General features: G+C 41.0%; 1 protein-coding gene across 8 annotated transcripts; it reads left to right on the top strand.

Annotated features, from left to right (window-relative positions):
* The first annotated feature begins 223 nt into the window (after positions 1-223).
* add2 (adducin 2 (beta)) lies at positions 224-22,697 on the top strand. 8 transcript variants are annotated; one of them, XM_032578708.1, is made up of 15 exons: positions 224-587; positions 8,055-8,237; positions 9,164-9,305; positions 10,726-10,877; positions 11,022-11,102; positions 11,182-11,331; positions 11,452-11,595; positions 11,751-11,849; positions 12,608-12,784; positions 15,192-15,413; positions 16,919-17,035; positions 17,131-17,232; positions 17,349-17,475; positions 20,347-20,430; positions 21,464-22,697. In XM_032578708.1, exons 2-15 carry the CDS (start codon positions 8,097-8,099, stop codon positions 21,718-21,720), a joined length of 1,995 nt encoding a protein of 664 aa, XP_032434599.1. In that variant the 5' UTR covers positions 224-587; positions 8,055-8,096; the 3' UTR covers positions 21,721-22,697. The 8 variants fall into 8 exon arrangements, with proteins under 8 accessions (XP_032434599.1, XP_032434594.1, XP_032434598.1 ...); XM_032578703.1 differs by having other exon boundaries at positions 227-587; positions 15,192-15,440; XM_032578707.1 differs by having other exon boundaries at positions 230-587; positions 15,192-15,440; positions 17,131-17,217.
* The last annotated feature ends 429 nt before the right edge of the window (positions 22,698-23,126 follow it).

The following is a 23,126-nucleotide window of genomic DNA, read 5'->3' as shown; positions in this document are numbered from 1 at the left end:
CACCACAGCCCTGCTTTTATTTTTCACTTAGCTAGTAAAAATATAACATGACTAGAGTATTACATTTGAGGGAAAAAAGCGGCTTTGTAAAAAGTCTGACATTTGCAATTCCCCCTGCCCCCAATTTCGTCTTTGTAACAGAAGATGGCGCCTGTTTGACGCTAAAACTGTCTTATTGATCGGTGATGTGATTCTGAGCAGCTTCACGTGTTAGAAGGCAGCGCCATAAATCCAGCAGGACTGTGCGTGGGCCACAGCTTTAGCACACAATGATGAAGCGCGGTGCCAAGCTTCCCTCCGCAGCGGACTGACTGGCTGGCTGGCTGGCTCGGTGCGTTTTGGGTGTCAGACAAGAAAGGCGTGGCAGTGGGACGGTCCAGGCACACCGAGCAGTGGGGAAAACACACACACACACACACACACACACACACACACCAAGGTCTAATGACCTGGGATCAGCTGAGGCCCCGGAGCTTCCTCATATAGGAGCGCTACTGAAACATATTAGCTTTATTACTGACTAAATCTGCGCCTTTAAGAGCCACCTCTAGGCCGTGGGTTTGCCTCACATCGGACCCTGTCGTGAGGTGAGTCGACGCGGCTGTCTTTGGTTTTCTTTTGCATTAAAGATGAAAGGACTGGGCGTTGTACCGCCGGACTCTCCATCCTGTTAGCTTTATACAGAACATGTCTGAGGAGATGCCGTCCTCCTCTGTTCACCGGGTGTCGCTCTCCTTTTCTCTTCCAATGGCCGCACTAAAATAGAAACCATGACAAAAGAGGACGCCGTCTTCTCGCGCGCATTGGTTTATGTCGCGCGACTTTCTATTGACTTTAAAATGTGTTTTGAACTACACCGTAAATGGTGGGGAAATTATTAGGTGTGATGCTGTGGTCGCCTACAGATTAGCTCAGTAAACACGGTCCTGCTGCTTTCTGTGGCCCAGCAGCCTTTGCGACTCGGTGCGGAGTCGCTGTGGGAGCCGCACGCGCCTCTTAGCTGACACAAATGGGCTTTTGCATTTAGCTCAGGTCTGTAGAGTGTCGAGCTGCTGCCGCTGCCCTCAGGCTGGGAGCCATTATTCACTGGTCCTGCTGGTGCTGATGCTGCAGCGCTCGCGAGTGTTGCTAGGCAGCCATGCTGCGCGCGGGCCGCTGTCGTGATGTGAACAGGAGGAAGAGAAACAACAGCACTGTAACACGGGGGTTGCAGAGCCGAACAAAGCGCACAGCTGATCTCATCCTGGATCTACTTTTGTTTAATTTGCCTTTTACTCGCGATATGAAGACAGACTTTGCGCGCTTTGACTTTACTTCGCAACACAGCCACCGTACTTTGCATTTGACATAAACAAGCCAGGGAATATCAGAAATGAAATGTTGTGATTCCAAACGAACTGGAAGAACATAACATGTTGTTCCATGCAGCTAAGTGAAGCTGTGTTACACTAAAACTGGTCGTTTGTGACAGTCGAATTCTGTAACTATCTCCTGTCACTTAGAAAAAAAACTATTTTTTCATCGACTAATCCACTTTACTACGGGTTCCACTTCATTTGATCTCTGTAATGCCTTTTTTCATTTTGAATCTGTTTATACATCACAGTTTGGTTGATGTTTTTTTCCACATATGGTGCTGGAAGTTTCTTCAGTCCCCCTCCCCACATCAAAAAGACATTCTGTATTTAATATGTGTCGTTCACTTCAGCCTGCTTCAACCTTCACAACCTGAAAATGCAGCTTAGTGATACAAATCACCATTCTTTATGTGACTGATGACCTTTAGAAGCATTTTAGAAATGGGAATGCTTTTCAAGGGCAGTATTTGTGTTTGGGGGCTATGATTGCTGTGGCACACCGTCACAGTCATACAGTTATGCAAATAAAGTAATGAATAGTTGTTATTGTTAACTATAACAACTGTTTTGCAATAGTACTGCAAAATTCAGAGATAAAACGTAAAGTCCTGGTGTTTGGGAGATCCATAGAAACAAAGATATAGAATAAATACTAAATTTATTAATAATTTTCAAACACTTATTCAACAAATTATAAGAGCTTTTCTGCTCTTAATAGAAAACTGAAATATCATGAGCCGGTTTGTTCCTGATTAATCAGTTAATCTATCTAGTCAAGATAGAGAGAATCTGCATAACAGGTATATGTGGTGTACGGCTTGCTAATTGTATTTTTTAAACATAGATATCTTAAGTTTTTGACATGACTGAATGTGAAAACATTTGTTTCAAAAAAGGCCGGCAGTGATTACAAGGATGTGGGTGGAGGGCAAACTCTGGTGTCTCATTAAGAAGAATTCAAACTGAAGCAACGCTATGCTAGCAAATTTCATACACTAGATTGTGATAGCAATAACTAAGCCATACAAGTTTGCATTTCATCTTGTCTTTTTTTAAAAGTGTGTAGCATCCTGTGCTGATGTGCACAGTGCCTGGCTGTGTGGCTGTGCTGGCAGTGACTCTGTGAATCCCTGCAGCTTCCTGCCAGTCAAACAGATGAAGACAGACCCCAGAGGACAGTCAGCGGGGAGCCGTGACCTTCTGTCAGCTGTAGCTTAGTGAGCAATGCGTTCTGACTGGCAGCCGGAGTCGGGGCCAGGCTGCTACAAGATGATCATCTCTGCAGGGGGAAATCTCTCCCCCTTGGAGGCTCTGTGTGTGTGAGGCAGAGCAGATCTACTACTAACACGATGCGTTTGAGCCACTTCGATTGACTCCAGCGCCAGATCTCTGGAGTCACAGAACTGTGAAGAAATCTGATGCACCTGGTCTTCTCAGAAGTTTCATGCCTCTCCTGATCATTTTTGGATTTAAAATTGTTGACCAGATCCCATCTTAGCCCAGAGACATTTCAGTGATTGCTCCCACTGACCTCCTTAAGACTGAGTTCCAACTTAACATGAAACCTTTACGGTTTGACGTTGACAATCACTCATTGAGGTAGTGAACAATGATTCTTAAAACTGGAATTGATTGTATAAGTTTAAATTTATTGTGTTTTTTCTTAAAGAGGCAGTATTATGTTATGTCAAGTTTTTATATCTTTACAAGATGTCAAAAACATGCCTGGAGTGTTGCTTTGATTCTTTCATGTATGTTTGAGAAATCCTTTAATCTCCTATGGCAACCATTCAGCTGTGCAAAACGCCTGGGTGGATCTAGCTCCACCTTGAAGATGCAAATCCTCTTCTGAGCTGCAGGTTCCAAGCTTCTGAGCTTCCACCACAAAGAGCAGCCCTCCTCTGCAACTCACCCTACTCAGCTCCTTCAGACTAGCCAGCAGCAGTTAGCAACCACCTGGTGGTGCTGCATCTGCTGAGCTCATTATAGGAGCTACTTCTCAGTGAAACGCTGGTCAAATGCTGCTAAAGGGTTAATAGAGGACCCATGTTGTGTTGACTTCCTGAAGGCGGAGTTTCAGAAAGAGCAGGAGCTTCTTAAAGAGGCAGAGCCCCAACTTCAAGGCATTAAGTTATGAAGTCAAATTTCTTTTAAGTCATATTTAATATATACAGAATTTTCATAACAACTGAAGGTAACATGGCTATAAAACGGCAGTATGCATCTGGAAAACACAGAATTCTGCCTCTTCAAGACAGGATTGATGTCACAGATGGGACATCTACAAGGTCAGTGGATGAACTTGGCTGCATATTTGTCCACTCTATCTCTTGGCTTACAGGCACAGATTCAGCTTTTAGTCCATACGTTTTCTAAAGTTGAGGTCCTGGTCATTCCAAAACCTCGATGTTATCCTTCTCGATTCCAAAACTAGTTTGGATGTGTGTTTGGGGAACAGCCAACAGTATTTGAGTTTCAACCATCACACTCTGATCGGTTTCTCCTTCAACATAAACCTATCAGCCGCTGGAAGGTTCTGAAACACTTGTCACCGTCTGATAAAAATAAAAGTAAAAAGTTTCATGTCGACTGACAAAAAAACTTAAAAAAAATTTTTTTTTTACTGTGTCAACCGTAAACCAATTAACCAGTAAAAGAACAGGGAGAAAAAATTTAACCCAGAGCTGCTTAATGAAACTCCCATCTGTGTGTGCTGCTGGATAGCAGCTCTCTCTCAGACATGAGCACTAAGTGAGGCTTAACAGGAGCGAATAAAAACTCATGTAAAGGTAAGCAATTGAATATTTTCAGCGGCATTAAAACTAAAATCTCCCTTTCGTACACTCAGCGGGGCGGCCAGCTGTCGGAAAGGAAAGCTTCCATGGAACAAAAGTAATGTGATGATGCGGCGTTGTCGGAGACCAGCAGCACCAGCCTGAGTCATTAGGACCCTCCCTGCAGGAGGAGGAGGCAGTGACTCTCTGCTGCCTCCACTGCCTCCCCTCTGATATCGAAACCAAAATCTATTGTCTGAAGCAGAACAAGAGATGCAGATTTAGAAACATTTTGCTGTTAAACAGTTAACATAGTCATATTCCATTTTGGGACCCTCTTTTATTTCTAATCTGTATCAATGACTTAAAAAATGTTTGTGAAAGCGCACTGCCTCTTATGTTCACACACGATACTTTTAGTATTACACATGGGGAGAAAACGGGTGATCAAACTAAAAAAAAAAGATTTCATTTGTTACAGCCAATCAAATTAAGTTTATCCAAGTCAATATATTAAGTTTAAGTTGTCATGTTAAAGAAATGTAAATAATTAAGTTTGACAAACTTAATTTGATGACATGTAACAATTTAACTTCGTTTTGTTAGATGGAGCTCCTCGTTTTTCAGTGCAATCAGTTGTCTAATATTTCTTAATGGTTTAAAGTTAACCAACTTTAAATATTATCTTTATATAAAAAATAAATAAATCATTATTGTTGGCACAAAAAGCAAAAGATTTAACAAAGATGTGAAATTATACATTGGAATAACCACTTACAGTGGCGTCCCCAAGGCCTGTTTAATGGGGGCTGAAGCCCCCCGCACCGCCCAATAATTTGGTATTTTGTTGTTTGTTTTTTACACTGACCACAAATTCTATATAATGTGGGCAGAATATGTGTTTAAATAAATAAATAACAAAAAGTGAAAATTTTATCTCAAATATGATTATAAATCTGTCAGTTTCCCTTTACTTCATATTATAATATTATGGGCAGAATTGCTCAGAAGGTAATACAAGCATGAAAATTTGCACAAAACGTTCTGCAAAGGGTGCCTAACAATTTTAGGCGTGGAGCCACAAAAAATTTGAATTATCTTGGCAACGTTTGCTGGGACACCGTTATATGATGTTGATTAACTGTTTCCAGTCGTATAATGTGGTAGAAAAGTTTACTATACTTTTTTAAAAGTGGAATTTAACTTTTTCTTTTTTGTTGCAGCTTGAGAAATTTGGTAATGCTGCTACATTTGTTCACATCCTGTTCCTCTCCTGGGGGTAAGCCCCCCTTGTCCCTAAGACATAGTGACGGCCCTGACCTCCCACCAGCTCTTCAATTCAGTAGTAATGATTCACCCTCCCTCAGTTTTAGTGCAACTCAGGAGGAGCGCAGCAAATGTCACGGTCAGACAGTGGACAGAGGAAAACTCGTGAAAGTGCACTCAGACACGTTAGAGTAAAATAAATTATGTTAATTTTGAATAACTCACGATTTCGATTGTTTCTTATAAATTTCTGTTCATATTTGTCTTTTTAATTCTGGCTTGTTATTAATTACTTTTTATTCCAGCTGCTTTCTTAAAATCTTTCTCATGGTTTTTGTATTGTTTGTGGAAATAGAATATTCTGTTATTCTATATTTAAGCTACAACTCGGGATTTCTATTCCATATTTAACATCTATTTTGTGCAGATTATGTAATATTTACTTGCTCGAAGGCTAATCCCGTTGGGTTGGAGCGCGTGTTTTAATCCAGAGGTTCAGAGAAAGCTGATGTTTCCTGTCGCGAGCTCTAACAAACGTCCGGGCGGATCAGTTTCGGAAAATCGAGGGTTTGTAACCTGAGAGCGCGTGTCGGCTGAGCTTTTACAGAGCTCTCACAAATCAAGTGAGTCAGTCAGTTAGCGGGATGCAGAAGGAGGGCGTGGTGTGTTCAGGCCGTTATCTGGTCCCTGCAGCTCGGTCGGTGTGTACCAGGGAGGGGCCGGCCGGCCGATCCTCCGCTCCAGATCCTTACTGTAACTCTTTACTCTTTCCTCAACAACGCAGCTGTATCATTTCCTCTCAGTGGTGCTCTCTCTCTCTCTCTCTCTCTCTCTCTGCATGCGAGATCCAAGTGCTTATGCGTGCATTTTCCGACTGAGCTGCGTTTCCTGCAGCCGGGACCCAGAGGAATACAGCATCCTTAATGTAATGGTATAGTATTCACTTTAATGCCTCCATTTAAAAGTTACGAGGAAATGAGAACTTGATGTTCACTTTCTGCTTGCAAGCAGGAAATGAGACTCTTCAAGTCAGGTATTTATAGTTGATCTACAGGACTTTTATTGAATGGTTTATGTTTTATGAATTATTGATAACGCTCGTTGGATTTTTTTTATTTATGGATTTTAATTCTTTTGAAGTTGATGTGCATGTTGGATTCTCTTGATCTTTTAAAAGACATTCCTTGAAAAGACTTAATCTGTTTCATCCTTAATGAGGTAGAGAGATTAGGATTAGCATATTTAAGATCGTTTCCCCATTTGTTGCAGATTAATGGATTTATCCTTAAACATTTTTATCATGTTATAACCACAAACGTCAATGCGTCTACAGTAGAGAGGTAGTTCATAGCTGAAGATGTTTTGCAGATAAAAATCCAAAGTAAAAGCAACACATTGGCGTCAGGGGTCCAGCTGTGTGTAATTTGTTTTAGACAAACATCGTCATGGAGACCAAGGAGTACAGATGATGAATCAGTAAAGCAGCAGCGTTGTTGTAACTCTGGACAAAATGCAGATATACAAATTTGGTGGGAGAGTCGACTACTAGCTGTGCATTTCAGAAATCTGGTCTTTATTGAAGGGCACGGAGCGTCATTGTTAAAAGTCTTGATTTTGATTCATAGTTACGTGTATTTTAATGCATTAGTGTTTGTTTTGTTTGTTTGTTCCAGCTGGAACCTTTATATTTGCACATTTCTGGTACGCCCCTAAATCCAACGCACAACCTACATCCGCTAACGAAAACACTGGACCGTAAAGCTGCTTCTCTTGGCGTATTGGGGGTCATTTTTGCTTCAAAAATCAATCTGATGGGAAAGACTATGAATGTGTTCAAGTTGTGCTAAAGGAGTTAGCAAATCAGCGAACACATTCAAGACTAAAATAGCACCTCAACGCTAAACATGTAGCAGCAGCACAGACGTCCCCAGAGCCATTGTCCACATTTCTTAAGAAGCTCCATGAATGATCTGGAGTTCCTGAAACACTTGAAAGTTGAATGGGTAGAATAAGACTTTGCACCAAACTGATGATTGAATAACCTAAATAACAGATTAAAAACAATAAATTATTTTCTTGAGCTAACATTTCTATTTATTCAATGATTTAACAGCAAAAAGGGCTTTTAACTGAAAATGCTGCTTATTTTGTCAGTATATGGTTTTTGATGAAAGACTCTGCAGTTGACTAATTCAGAAATTTTAATCGAGTCGATCTGGTTGTTAAGAACAACCCGTAACAATTCTTAGTGAAGTTCTACACAAAGCATGCAGGAAGAATGCACTGATGAAAACCACGAGACGAGAATTAAACTTCTTGCCCGAAATATAAAATATTTACCTGCTGAAAAAAATAACACAGCACATCATACAGGAACATGTATGATGTGCATACATCATATGTATGCACATCATCACCTCCACGGTGATGCTTGGTGGTGGCAGCATCATGCTATGAAGTTGCTTTTTCCCGTTGGCCTTCTCCACTACCCTTTAAACACACAAACAGATCAAAGACTGAAATGTATGTTTTGGAGTAATGCTGTTCTCTGTTGCATCTGACTGGGCTTGGGCTACTTGGACAATAAAAATGGGCAAAAAAAAAATAATCATACGTCCCACTTCTAATACGTAATGTACCTTTATTTTCTTGGCAGGTCTCCACCAGGCTATAACACAGTCACTATAAAACGCAGAAGATGAGTAAGTCTCCCACCCCAAAGGGCACTCCGGTGCAGCGCAGCCCCAGCGACGGGGCCCCCGAGAGCCTCCAGTCTCCCCAGCACTCCACCCCCGTCGCTGGACACAAGAAACGGATCTCCAGCCTCCTTCAGAGTCCGGTGAGAAGGCTGCTTGTTTCTGCAGAACTTGGTACTGTTGTTGTTTTTTTAATTGCCTTTTTCTTAACTGTAGTTTCTCTAAATGTAATTATACCCTCACAATAAATCTCTGAATTGCCTCTTTAGCAGAGAGGATGTAATTGGAGTAAAAAGCCAGGCCTAGTCGAGTCTGCTAATGTCAGCAGTGAAGCAACATGTCGCTGATGAAATTAGATGATCACCTTGTGGTAAATTTGCAGAGGCTTTTCTTTAAAGGGGATGTAGTATGAAAAATTCATATTTTTCTACTACCATTTGGGTTTCTACTGCTTCTAAAAACAGCCCAAGGGACTAAAAAGGCGACTTTTTGGCAATAATTTAATGTTTTTTAGTGTCTGGAAAACAAGCCATTTCAAAAATCTCTGTTATGTAACTCCATCTCGTTTGGTCACTTGATTTTACCGCTATATGAGCTGTACAATAGCAGATTTTTTTTTTTTTTTGTCGACTTACCACTCAAAACAACTTGCAGCTTTCTTGTTGATTGTGCAGGAGGTTCTGCTTCTGCTTTTCGAAGATGTATGGTTGTATAATTACACATTTGCTTCAGCCATTTTCACGTGTAAATGTAAAATGGACGGCGTGACTAGCAGCAGCTTATTTGGATTTAAAGTGACAAAAGGCCCTAAGAGAGCTCATTCTGGAAGCAGCTCAAAATGGAAAACAATCTCATTATCTAAGAATGATTTTGTATAAAACAAAAAATATAATAAACATATTGTAACCTGTTCAAGGAAGCATAATGTCACCTTTACACTGCACAATTACAACATATACAGTTCCAGTTTAAACATTTGGACCTTATCTGAAGCTGTAACCGAAAATGCGGCTGGGCTGTATTATTACGGTTCAGATCTCGTTTGTTAACTTGATGTGTCTGCTGGCAGTCCTTCAGAGAGGAGCTGGATGTGCTGATCCAGGAACAGATGAAGAAGGGCGGCAGCTCGTCCAATCTCTGGGCCCTGAGGCAGCTCGCCGATTTCATGGCCTCTCACGGCTCGCCGGCCGCCCTGCCCGTCTCACCTTCCAGTACGTTTTGCAGTAAATCCTTTCTCTCTTTTTTTTAATGTGTTTCTGAAAGCTTACCACGAACCAAAACAAGCAAATAAATCCAGGACAGAATAAAAGTGGAATGAAAATGTGAAACGGAATTAATGTGCAACACCTCAGAGAGGACAGCGTGTGAAATCGACACAGATTTCATGAATTCTCTCAGAAAGAAAAACAAAAACGCACCGTACGATAAAGACAGCAAAATAAAAATGCAGAGAATCCACAAAGAGAATGCAAAGTGCTGCAAATTCAATCCACCCTGAAAAATGTACTAAAGTCAAACATTATACCTGATCTACTCATGTGTTTGCTATAATTTGAGTGTGCTGAGCTTCCTATAGGTGGAAACAGGAGATCTTATAGGTCAACCACAGCTTAAAACACGGCTGGAAGAAAGTCATTTCCTTTTTAGAGAGCTCCTTTCAGCTCCAAACACCACGACTCCGAGTAGAGCGGGGAAATGGACTGAATAAATCTTCTCTCTACAAAGTCATTGGCAATCTTGATGTGTTTTTAAAAAACCTGAAGTTACATGTGTTTCCTTACAGTAGGAAAACCTGACTTTCATTTTGATTTTCCGTGGGAAAAAGAAGTCCCATATTAAGAAATTGAGGAGCCCACAAGTGTTGCACTTGTAATTTTGCTAAAAATAACTATTTCTTAATACAGGACTTCTTAAAATACATTTTAAAATGAATGTAACTGATGGGATTTTTAGATGTAATTGTATATATAAGTTTTTTTCTAGATGTTGGCTGGTCTTTATCTTGCAAACACACCAAGGAGGTAAAGAAAACCTGTTCAGCAGGCTGATATAAAACTGCACCAAAGATGGTATATGTATAAAAATACAGTAATTGTATCTATGTGTGATGGCAGGCAAAAATATTCTTTTCTGTCCTAATATCACAAAATGTTGAGTTTGGCTCACAATATAGGAAGTTTGAGTTGAACTTTGTGCTTTGGACAGATGGGACTAAGATGCAGTTGTTGAGTAACAAACACTCCAGGTGTTGTTAGTGTGAAAATATTAATACACAGCAGTTTGATACACAGGGCTGTTTCTATAAAACCTGCAGAATGTAACTTTTACAAAAATATGTTTTTTCTATATTCCATAATGTGTCTGTATGAACCTCAGAAAGTTTGTATTAAAGGGGATTTTGTTAGTTTGTCCGCTTGCATTCTGAATCAATATTTCTTTTTGCTATACAGAGCTAATTTTATGAAAACTGTTCAGCACATTTGCTGAATCAAATCAACCCTTCAAAATAAAAAGTCGCATCATTGTATTTTGCGCATTTGTAACAAATTAATAGGATTTACACTTTTACTACAAACTTACGTTGGCTGACCAAGAGGCTCTCATTATTTTCCTCCTGCTTCTTCCTGGCAGACATGATGATGGTGACCCCCATCAACGACCTGCATGGCTGGGAGCCTGGCAGCTTGGTGAAGGGGGAGAGGCTGATGCGCTGCAAACTGGCCAGCACCCACCGACTCTTCGACCTCTACGGCTGGGCCCAGATCAGCCACACGCTTCTCACGGTTAGTTTGCAAACCAGCTTCTTTCCTGCTTTCATTGGTTTTAGGACGATTGTGCTACGAGGAGAGACCATTTATCTCTGTGTCGATGACCAGTAATGTCTGTCCTGTCTGGTGTGCTAACTGGTGTGTTCTCCTTTCTGGCAGCTACGTGTGAGTAAAGAACAGGAACACTTCCTGGTGCTTCCAGAAGGCCTGGCCTACAGCGAGGTGGCTGGATCCAGTCTGGTGAGTCCAGAGTTCACAAAAAATGACGGTTTCCTATAGCTTCCAAAACTTTGATGGTGCTGTGTTGCATTTCTAACAGGTGAAGGTGAATCTTCTGGGTGAGGTGGTGGAGAAGGGCAGCACCAACCTCCAGGTAGACACCGACAAGTTCAGCCTGCACTCGGCCATCTACTCGGCCCGACCCGACGTCCGCTGCCTGCTGCACCTCCACACACCTGCTACGGCGGCGGTGAGTCAGTCTGGGATGACGGTCACTCTGCCGACTTGCTCAGAAGAGACACCTGTTCACTCAGATTCAGGAAAAGTGAACGTCTTTTACCTTCCGAGGCTGACAGTCTACCGTCTCCAGGTGTCTGCGATGAAGAGCGGCCTGCTGCCGCTGTCCCACGAGGCTCTGCTGGTTGGCGACGTGGCCTACTACGATTACAACGGAGTAGTGGGGGAGGAAGAGGACCGGATGGAGTTGCAGAAGAGCTTAGGACCCACTTGTAAGGTGAGCAATATCACAAGAGACCAGACTGAATTAACACTGACCCGGTGTTCCAGCCACGCCATCGAGCTGTAGGGCTGAATGCAGAGGTGATGTAGGCTTACGCTGGATTAGTGATTGAAGCCTGAACTGCTACTTGCTGCTTTTCTCTCCGCCAGGTTCTGGTGCTGAGGAATCACGGCATCGTGGCTCTGGGGGAATCGATGGAGGAGGCCTTCTACACCATCTACCACATACAGGCAGCCTGCCAGATCCAGGTACCACTCGCAAGGTGGCTCAGAAATACTTGTCTTGTATGAACACTGTAGTAACTTGAATCTACTGAATGACAAACTGCAAACCAGAGTTTCCTCAACACGTAATTGATCGTGGCGCACCGTCAAGGTGAAATAAAAGCCGCCACGCCTTCAGAATGAAGTGAGTTTGAAACAAATTCATTTCGTGAATCATTAAAATTTGATCTTTCATTTGAAAAACCGACACTGCCGGTTCCTGCTTGTCTGGCTGCGAAGCTGACTGCTGTGTGCTGCGCTGCTGTCAGGAGTGAAGCAAAACTAGAGAGAAGAGTCGCAAGTAGAGGGAGAAAAAAAGTGAAAGGAAGGTTAAGTTGAAGGCATTTTTAGCTCCAGTCTGTGAAAACAATCCTAATGGTAACGTATGTTGCATTTGACTGACAGTAACTCACGTAGTTATTAATCTTACGTAGTTATTAATTCCTAATCTTTATGCTCTTTTGATTCCCATCTCAGTCCTTACCTGAATGATAAATTATGGTTTGCTTTGTCCTCTCATCTATGTAACCACTGCTGGTTCATTATGGATAAAGCTTTTAATGGTCAAACTTTTAACATAGTAAAAAGATTATTTTATGCCCGGAGTAACAGATTCTGGGACATACAGAAAATGTGGTTAGCTCTTTCTTTCTAATCAAGGCCGTAGCTTCTTCTAAAGAAACTGTCTGCAGACATCAGCCTTGGCTGGATTAGCTCTGTACATGCATGTTTGTCTTTGGCAGGTGTCAGCTTTGTGTAGTTCTGGAGGGGAACACAACCTGATTATGTTGGACCGGGTGATCCATAAACCCAACCCAACCGGCACCGTGAGCTGGGCCGGCTCCACCTTCGGACCCCTGCATAAGAGCCGAACCGGGGAACATGAGTTTGAAGCTCTTATGAGGACTCTGGATAATCTGGTAAGCAATGGATAAACTAAACAACTTCAGAACTTTGTTTAGGTCCCTGTTGAAAATGAGATCTAGATCTCAACGAGGTTTATCTGGTTAAATAAAGGGGAAAAAAACCATAAAAACCAGGTCTGTCATAATAACAGATATATCGTCCCAGTAATGATTTTGATCAACAATAATATTGTTGTTTTGAGACTATTTTAAAGTAAAATATTGATAATGGTATAATAATGCAAGTTCGCCATGTCAATAAACTTTAATATTGATCACTGGAAGATGTTTCGAATATCCAAAATAAGACACAACAACCAAAAACAATAAATAAAACGGAAATAGAAAACACACACACCCAAAGCCATAAATAAAATGGATCCGATGACTGTCGACAAAATCGCCCTTCAAAAATGATTAATCATAAGAATGAAAATTGCCGCTCTCATTTGAATTTATCATGCGATTAATTTACCTTATTGTGACAGGCTTAATCAGAGCTGGACGATAGATGTTAGTCCACCTGGCAACATGAGGTTTAGTGCCTTGCTCGCGCTGCAGCAAATAACCTGGATTTGAACCGATAACCTTCTCTTTCAAGCTGTCTGAGTCCGTACTGCTGTGGGTTTAAACAATCCGTTTTTAACTCCCCAAGCTTACCTCTTTGACCTCTTGCTGGAGTTAAAATCTGACACCCTGAAGCTTTTTATTCGGCTAAGCTGCTTAAAAGTAAAATCATTTTCTCTGCTGGAATTTTGCTTTAAACCTTTCCCAACAAAATGTGCCATCTCTGGCCATGTGACCAAATAAAAAAGTTTTAGGGACGTACAGATCAGGATTTGTTTTTCTGAGAGACTTGAATCTATTAAGAATAACTGAAGTCAAATCCCATTCAGATACTTGATTAAAGTTAATAAAATCAATACCAGGGACGTGCCTGAAAAAACTCAGCAGCTTTTAAAGGCAGTGAGATAGCTCTATGTTTAATCAGTGATGTTGAGTAGACGGTAACTCTAAAGGCAGCAACCTCTTCTACTTTTCTTTTTTCTGACAGCAACAAGTAATTTGTTTCAACGCAGAGCAGCATTTTGCTTTGGCTAACGAAGCTAATGCTAATCTGAGCATAACTATGAGCTGAACCCGGTTAAGACAGTCATAATGTTCCAACAGCACTTTACCCAATACATTTCTGATCATGTATCTCAGTGAACAAAATGTCGCCCTTCAATGCTACTGTTTTCCTGTTGTGTGGTTTGCTAAAAATGCTAGGCTAACGCTAGCATATTTACCCCGTTTTGATGTAACTTTTGGTAATTTGGCATTTTTCAGTTTTGCTACAGTTAACTGTTTGTGAACAAAACTTACAGAAAAAATTAATTCTTTTCTTTGAACTTTATAAAAGTGAACCTCTAGTGTTTCTGTGGATATTTTAGTGAATCTCTCCATGACGTTATGCCATTGTGGCAGCATATAGCTACTTGCTATAAGCATTGCTATCAATTTTATAGTGTGGTGGAAAGCACTTTTGCTGCATTTTCTGTTGATGCTTCAAAACAAAAAAGAATAAAACACTTCTTGCGGTTTGCAAGTTGAAGCCTTAAAGCACAGCAATGTGAAATGTCGAGTGTGCGGAAGCAGCGGGCTAATGTAGCACAGAACGCCGTTTTAGGGTCTAAAAGCTTAAACCACAAAAACCCAGCAGGCTGAGTGCAGAGGAGTTTCAAAAAGGGTTTTAGCTGCCCACAAGCATGACATAATAAAAAGGTGATCCTATTGTTGGAGTAACATTATTAAACCTAATGGACATTGCAGCAAAAGTTTAGGGAATGAGTTCAGCTGTGCAGTGCATACTTTAAACTTAAAGGGGCAGTATTGCTTAAATTCAACATTTTTGATCTTTATCATGTAATAATGCTATTCAATCATCATAAACGTACCTGGAGTGTTGTCTTGTTGCATGTTTGAGATATCCTTTAATCTCCCGTGGCAACCTTTCAGCTGTGCAAAACGCCTGGTTGGACCTAGCCCCGCCTTCCAGGTTAAAGCTCCTCCTCAGAGCTGCAGTTTCTGAACTTCTGCCTCACTCAGCTCCTTCAGACTAGCCAGCAGCAATTTGCAAACACCTGCTATCTTATTATAGAGGCTACATCTTAGTGCAACACTGGTAAAAATGTTAAAGGATTTAGAGGAGTGACATAATGACTGCCTGAAGGCGGAGTTTCAGAAACAGTAGGAGTTTTTAAAGAGACGGGGGCCCAATTTCAAGGCGAAGTCATATTTGACATGTATGGCTTTTTTTCTTCTTTTTTTTTGTATAACAACTGAAGGTAACATAGTTACTTGATTGTGCTATAAAATGGCTTTATGTGCCTGAATAATGCACAATACTGCTCGTTTAAAACATTTTCCTTTTGGTGTTCAGGGCTATCGTACGGGCTACGCCTACCGCTTCCCCGTGCTGCTGGAGCGGTCGCGGACGCGGAGGGAGGTGGAGGTGCCGGCGACCGTAACGGCCTTCCACCAGTTTGATGATGACGGCATCCACCCGGCCCTGAGGCAGCACCCGTTTGCCCAGCGCCAGCAGCAGGAGAGGACCCGATGGCTCAACACCCCCAACACCTACCAGAAAGTCAGCCAGGAGCAGGCAAGCCCGGGACACCAGCGCACCACTGTGAGCTCCTAGGCATAAATATCAGCTTTAAACAAGCAGCGCTTTGCAAAAATACTCCTGCCCCTTCAGCTTTTTCATGTTTACTATCTTCAAAGCATCAGGAAAGCAGTGAGAGTTAAATCATGCAAAGTAGAAGTCAATATTAGGAAAACATCCAATTTAATTTTCAATAAATTAAAAATATACAATTTATTGATATATTTCCATTTTAACTACAATGTTTTTTTTAAAAGGTGTTTTCTGGCTATTATCTGCTGTTTGGCATTGAGTCGACTTAATTGTAGATTCTTATATTCTAACTACATTAACACCTCTTAACCTTCTAAAACTGTTTATGCTGAATTAAACCACAAGTATCACCAGATATATTGCAGCTGCTAACACTTATTGAGATACGAAACAATATCAAAGCATGTTTATGTGTTGAAATGGCCCAGTCAAAGTCCAGATCTAAATTGACATAAAATTTTGTGACTATATTTTAAAGTAGATTTTTTTTTTCATGTGCTTTCAGTCATTTTTTAGATGTGCGAAGCTGAGGGGAACATGCTCAGAAAGTCTTAGAAAATGCAGCGCTGTTTGAATTTTTATTTGTATATCATTTTGAAAAATGTATAATTCTCATTTTACATTAAAGTTATGTTCTGTCTTGTATTTTTCATCTGATATTGCAATAAAATGCGTTAGAAATTTGTGATTGCAACCTAACAAAATGAGAAAATGTTCACACTTTACTGCACATGTATTCCTGCCCTTTTAATCTACAGGAGTAAATTTATAAAGTCCCTTCCTTTGACTGGGCCATAAACACTGTGACCTACAGGAAAAAGAGGTGGTGAGATCAGAAGGATCACAATCGGGGTATAAAAAGTGAAATGAATGAAAGAAGAAGTGGTAAATGCTTTTTGATGATGCAGCGAGGATAAAGGATACATTGTGACTCATCATCTTTCTCACATATGGAATATAATCAGTCTGGACTTACTGAGATATTTCTACATCCAGGAGTGAACAACCTTCTACTTTTTCTCATGCTTTTTCTGAGTGAGGAGGTTTTTATTTTTGTTTTCAAATATTCTGAAGGAAACATGACACTTCCTGTGACCCTGAACAGGATTTGGCAGGTAGAAAAAAAAAAAAGTTTCAGTTACATAAAAAAAAAAAAAAAAAAGAAGAGAGGTAGTCTCAGATCAGTGGGAGGAGCTTCACAGTCCCTCCCATCCTCTTCACCCTCTTCTCTGCATTGCAGAGGAAAGTCCATTAGCTTGGCGAGATATACAACAAAGCAAACTCTGCCCTCTTGTGGCCAAACATGCTACATGCTCACAAATTTCCTTTTGGTTATGTTTTTTTTTCTTTCTTTTTCTTATTAAAATAGATACAGCAGGTGGCTAATTATGCATTTCTTCACTCTGCTTGTTTTTCTTCTAAATTAAGTAACTTAAACCCCGCTTCCCTTCCTTCATTTCTTCCTGCAGTGGCTGAAAACAGAAGAGCTGACTCAGGCTGGCAGCACAGCCATCAAGATAGAGAACCCAAACCAGTTTGTGCCTCTGTTCACCAACCCTCAAGAGGTGATCGAGACACGAAACAAGGCGAGTCCGTCCTCCGTCCTTTTCCCTTCGAACACCCCCGCCCCCCACACCCCACGAACCAAACCTATTCACAGATCCCATCGTGTTATACTCAGATACGACAACAGAACCGCCAGGATATGAAGACAGCAGGGCCGCAGTCGCAGGTCCTCGCAAGCGTCATAACAGACGACAGCCCTCCGGTACCAGCAGCACCGGTTCTGATCCTGAAACCTTGAAGCTAATTCCCCTCAACCTTTGACCGTGAATGAAAACATGCATTTTATTGGGGTTTGTGTGTGTGTGTTTGCGTGTGTTTGTGTGTGTCCGTCAGACCCCAGTGAGCCCACCCAAAGTTCCACCAGAACCAGAACCACCCAATCCGTTCAATGAGCTGACCGACAAGGAGCTGGACGAGTACCGCAAGGAGGTGGAGCGAAAACGGGACGGAGGGACCGACGGTAACAGCTACTTTAATGACCTCAGCAACTTTAGCTAGTGTTTGTACCTGGCTTTATATATTTTAACAACTCTCAAGAAATTCTGGACTACGCCTTTAAAGGAGAGTTCAACCTGCATATTGTGGATATTAATCTTATCTCACATTTGGCAGATGGCAGATCTAGATAAGAATATTGTCTCATTTATGATACTGAAAATGTTTTATTGCACCACAACCATAGAAAGGAGAAGTAGATCACTGAAAGTAGATTATTTTATTTTGTAATAATAACAAAGCAAATAAAATTCCTTTTGTTAATTTTTGTTGCACATTTTTAGTTTCTTAACTTCTCTGACACCTGTCTATAATTTACCTGTGCCCTGTTTGTGTAGGTGTTTATTTCCAATGTCTTCCTGTAAAATCGATGAAATATGCAACCCATCACTTTTACACATATATAAATGTCTTTCTATGTTCCACCTCTCCTTGTTCTGTTTTCATCCATACATCCATTCATGTGTCTAAAATTAAGGCTTTAAAATGTCTTAAATTCATAAAAATATAAGTTGGCAATAACAAAATTACAGTTTCAATGCAACGTTCAGGAGGAGCGCCTGGTTGGTTGTCACTTCAGACTGCCAGTTCCCCAAACTGCACAAAAAAACCTTGTAAAGTTCTCTTGGGGTCAGTACGACCCAGGTGGACCACGCACAAAGTAAAAAGCTTGTGGGGTTCAAAAGACCGCATGTCTTCAGACTGTGGGAGGATCAAATACGTTTATCACAGGTCTTAAATCATAGGACTATTTAAACTCATGTAGTTTTTTTTCTCGTAGGATGTTTCTGTCAAGCAGAGGTTAGAGTCACACACACACCCACACACACACACACACACACCCACACACCCCTTTTTTGCATTCTGTGACTCGAGGAGGTTGAGGCCACCAGTAGCTAGCTGTGAATACACCCTTGCTATCTAGCTAACTTTTTTGTGTCTATCATGAATAAGTGCAAATGTATTACAGTTGGCTGGACAACACTCTTTTTCGCCACTTCCTTTGCCAACCCATATGGAGATAGTTGCATTCTGGGAAAAAACACATTTAAGCTTGGCATTACGGGGTTAACGCTGTAGAGAGCCAAAAATCTGTTTTTGCTCAGCTTGATTGTAATTCAGTAAAATCCATCCATTCATCCATTCATTCATTCATTCATTCATTCATTCAGTTTGGTTCTCTTACGTTTATCAGCTAAAGAGCTAAATATTCAGATTCAGTCTTTCTGCTGCCTGGTGTTTCTTATCTAGATCTTAGGCAACAGTGGAAACAATCAACTGTCTCCAAATAAAAATTGAAATCAGTAAAAAAATCTTCAAGAAAATAAAACAAGTGCATTCCATGCTAAAGAAGTGGAGCGGGGCCATTTTGTGTTTGTACATTATGTTTAGCATAAACTGGCTGTTTCCTACTGACCAAAACTATGTCTGCAAGGTTAAATGGAGAATCTTTATTAGTGTGAATGTGAGCATCCTTGTGTGTCTCTGTGTTGTGTTGTGTTGTGTTGTGATGGACTGGTGATGTGTTCACCTCTCACTCACTCATGTTGGCCAGAGCTTCAGGACTCATAATGAGCTTGAGCACGAAAAGGCCCAAACATGGATGGACTGGAGATCCGAACTTTGAAACTTTAAGGGCTTCTTACACAAATCAAATCAAACGAAGAGGCCTCCAGTTCTGCCACCGCCTCTTCCATGTTGTTCTTTTCCGTCTTCCTTCCTCCTGTCCTGACTCTGCTGTCCAAATAATTCTAGTTTCTGAGGGTTGAACATCCATTGTGGCTTATGTTGTAAATCCACACAGGTCTGATTGGGACTCCATGAAATTTTCCATTTCTTGGTCATTTATCTTTTGGTTCTGAAGGTTTGGTCAATTCAAATATTGGTTTGAACTCTATTGCAGGTCCAGAAAAAAAAAATGAAATGGAGTCAAATCTGGTTTCAAACAAAAAGTGTTTCCAGATTTTGCTCCTATCTAACCTGCAACTTTTAGATGTGCCTCTGCTGCACCACACCTGAATAGAATAATTAGGTCATTATGGCTCTGGAGAGCTGATCTACACAAGGAGGAGGACATTAAGACATTTCATTCCGGTGTTTGTACCTGTGGCACATCTAAGAACTGCAGGACTCCGGCCCTTGAGGACTGGAGTTTGAGACCTGTGGTTTAGAATAAAGCTAAATGTTTGTTAGAAAAATACCCAACCCGTTTCAGGAGGACCAAAAGCCTAAAGCTGTTGAAAAGATTTAATGCAGTGAAAGTGGGGAAAAAAGCAAACAACTAAATGTTGAATTTTTATTGCACTTTCAAGAATGTACTGTTTTTGGTTAGTTTTTATTTCTACGATTGCCAGCAAAATAATAATGCATAAAAGTCAATGTTGTCATTCATTGCTGACCTGGTCAAGGCTGAAACACCCACATCAAAAATATTTCACGTTGCAGTTTTGTTGTTGTTGTTTTTACAAAACAGGTATATAAACATAGAAAACCTTTTAAAAAATATAAAAAACTTTCTATCTCTGGATAGGTCTGAAGTTGCTGAAAATATTTAACGCAGTAAAAGTGAAAAAAGTGCCATTACATATTTAGATGTAACTTATAAGAACATTTTGTGAACTAAGGTTAAAAGGTGTGTAGTGTATTTAAAGCCTGAAACAAACAAGTGTTCATCTGTTACTGTGTCGTAACTGTGTGTAATTTGTCCTCACTGCTGTTTGCTTCACAAATTGAACCCTGTGCTCAGCTGATGCTCACTGTCCCTCACTGTCTGTCTTTGTGTGTGGGTGTGTGTGTGTGTGGGTGTGGGTGTGCGTGTGTGTGTGTGTAACTGTAGGGGAGGAGGTGGAGAATGGCTTGGAGTCTCCTCCTGCTACCTCCCCTACAAAAGGCCCTGCAGTCAGCCTCCCTCCTGTCTCAGGTGAGGCTTGGCAGAACACACACACTGTGTGTGCATGTGTGTGTGTGTGTGTGCGTGTGTGTGTGTGTGTAATGTTCATCTTGGTTTCCAGGCTGTTTCTCTGACACACACCTTGCGTCAGTTTTCTCTCATGGACTCAGATGTCTGAGCTCTGCTTCTTGCCTCTGACAGCAACGTTCCTCCTCCTTCTGCTCCCTCACAACAGCAACACAGCCGGGACTAAATCGACAATAATTTGAATAATAATCGGTGAAAGATTTATTTTTATACTAATTATTCATACCAAAAAAAAAACTACATTTGGAAGCGTACAGTCATGTTTGATAAATTAAAACATTAAAAAGTTCTTTTATTTTAGTAATTATCTGTGGAGCTAAATTGGGGACTTAAAAGTTTGTGCAAAAGAAAAAAAAATTGAACTGAAGAAAAATGTTTAAACTGAAAAATTATTTTTAAACTGAAAAAAAAAGTTGAAGCTGAAAAAAATGTCAAAACCACTTTTGAAATTCAAGTTTTTCTTTTCAGTTTCCATTATTTTTTCTTTTGAACAAACTTTACGGCCCCAAACAAGGCGAAAATTAGGGCATTTCACAAAGCAAATAATGGAAACCCTTTTTTCGCATCACACAAGTCACGTGACCAACAACCGGATGTTAGTAGTAGTGAATGAGGAAAAGACAAAGACGACAGAAAGTGATAGAAGGATGATGGCGCGGCATGTTTTTAATGACTTACCTTTAAAATTACCTTCAAAGGTCGCAAGAACAAACTTATGTGTGCAATTTTTAATTGACACTTAATGGAAACAGCAAAATTGCAAAATTGTATTTTGACGACATTAGCAGAATATTGACAGTTTGGTAATGGAAACGCAGCTTTTGAAACCAGTTGAAAACCCACGTCCTGTAGACAAGCATGTTCATCCACAGACATTCCCCGCATGCAGCCCCGCAGCAGCACCAAACTCCAGCCTCTGGTACACGCTTGCTTACTCTGATGCTTTCTCTGCTCCCATTTCAACCGTCTGTTGCAGCAATGGAGGTACACAACGACTCTCCGGTCCTTCAGAACGGAGGGGACGAGGAGAAGCAGGTGACTAAAGAACTGGAGGAAGGGATGAAGGCGCTCTCGACCAACGACACCTCCACTCCTGCCGCGCCGCCAATCAAACCGCAGGGCGGGACCCCAGAGGGCTCGCCGTGCAAGTCTCCGTCCAAGAAGAAAAAGAAGTTCAAGCCGCCATCGTTCCTGAAAAAGAGCAAGAAGCAGAAAGAAAAAGTAGAGACCTGAGACGGGTCCCACAGACACGTCAGGCCTTGCCGAAGCGCCACAGGTCGTCACGTCTGACTGGAACAGTCGACGGAACCGCATCACAATCATTCAGAGCCATTTCAATGTCGAACCCCCAGACACGGTATCTTAAGAGTGCCACTGCTAGCCACTGAATTTGATGTTTGTGGTGATTCATCGAGTAAGTTTAAAGAGCTCTTGTAATTATTTTCACCAACTGTTTGATCCAGGTCGGACACAGCCCAGCCATCCAGTTTGACTCACTACTTTCGATCACTCTCACGGTTTTCTGTACTCCACAAGTCGCCTCTATCGGTTTGTCGCTGCACCTCACTGTACAGGAATTCAACCATGTTTCCTCTCTCAAAGCAGGCCTGTGACTTGGATCCTGTATAAGTGACACTTTAGTTTTTCTGACAATACACGTTGGAAGGTAAAGTGTGTTATTCATGTATAGCACTTAACATAGGTAGATCGATGTTTTTGCACGTCTTATTCTTTCATCATTATACATTGTCTCTTAGCCTTTGGTTGTAGTTATCAAGTAGATGTTGCAGGGTTAGTCTGTGAGGACAGTCGCAGTGTAGAAATCTACTGATAGCTATTGATTGTGCGGAGTTGACGGAAAGCAAGGAAATGTCGCCCAGCTACAAGTTAAGCTGCAATTTAAGCTGTTATTAACCACAAAGGTTAATCTAAAAATAATTTTAAAAAAAAGGTTGCTCGTTATTGCAATCGGAATATGCTGAGGGCGTCCAACATTCCACTTTTCTTGTTTGATTTTAAAACATACATGTGCAAAAGACCTCTTTCCAAGTAATTTTTTTTTTTTTTCTGTTTGAACCAGTAGCTGTTATCAAACTGCTGATGTGTGATGGTGGCTCATTGGTTTGAATTAATTTTCTATAAGAATGTATATGTGAGTGTTGCAAGGTTGCAATGTATCAGTCATTAAAGATCCAGTTAGGTTCCAAGTCCACTGAGCGAAGCCTCTATGTGTATGTCTGCTCTCTTTGCCTTGCACGTTAAACTGATCAAACTCCAGTAGAGCCAAGTCCTCAGACCACTTGGGAACAACAAGCTAACAGCTGCAATGATTACCTCTATTAAGGCCAATGGTAAAAATCAAGATTTATTGATGTAATTGGAACATTGTCACCAGATCGACATGGTTATGGAATATGCATTGGTTTTGCAATATTTATATCCTTGAACCCCAGTTTTAGTTGTATACAATGGAGCCCCGCTTATTCCCCATTCAGTATTCGTAGATTCATCTCCTCGCAGGTTTTTTCTGAATACCAAATTAATAAACAAATTTGGATCAAATTCGCAGCTGGATCAAACAGTTGCATAATTGATTAATGAGGTTCAGGCTGTGGTAGGCAATGCATATTTCTCCTGCA

Source organism: Xiphophorus hellerii, chromosome 12 (genome assembly GCF_003331165.1).
Source record: "Xiphophorus hellerii strain 12219 chromosome 12, Xiphophorus_hellerii-4.1, whole genome shotgun sequence".
NCBI lineage: Eukaryota > Metazoa > Chordata > Actinopteri > Cyprinodontiformes > Poeciliidae > Xiphophorus > Xiphophorus hellerii.
This window is presented reverse-complemented; position numbering and strand designations above follow the sequence as displayed.

Bases quoted from the DNA above. Each gene is read 5' to 3' on its own strand.
- add2 (XM_032578703.1), top strand. From the start codon at position 8,097: ATGAGTAAGTCTCCCACCCCAAAGGGCACTCCGGTGCAGCGCAGCCCC. The intron at 11,332-11,451 runs GTGAGTCAGTCT...TACCGTCTCCAG, and splicing joins ACACACCTGCTACGGCGGCG to GTGTCTGCGATGAAGAGCGG. The intron at 12,785-15,191 runs GTAAGCAATGGA...TTTGGTGTTCAG, and splicing joins TGAGGACTCTGGATAATCTG to GGCTATCGTACGGGCTACGC.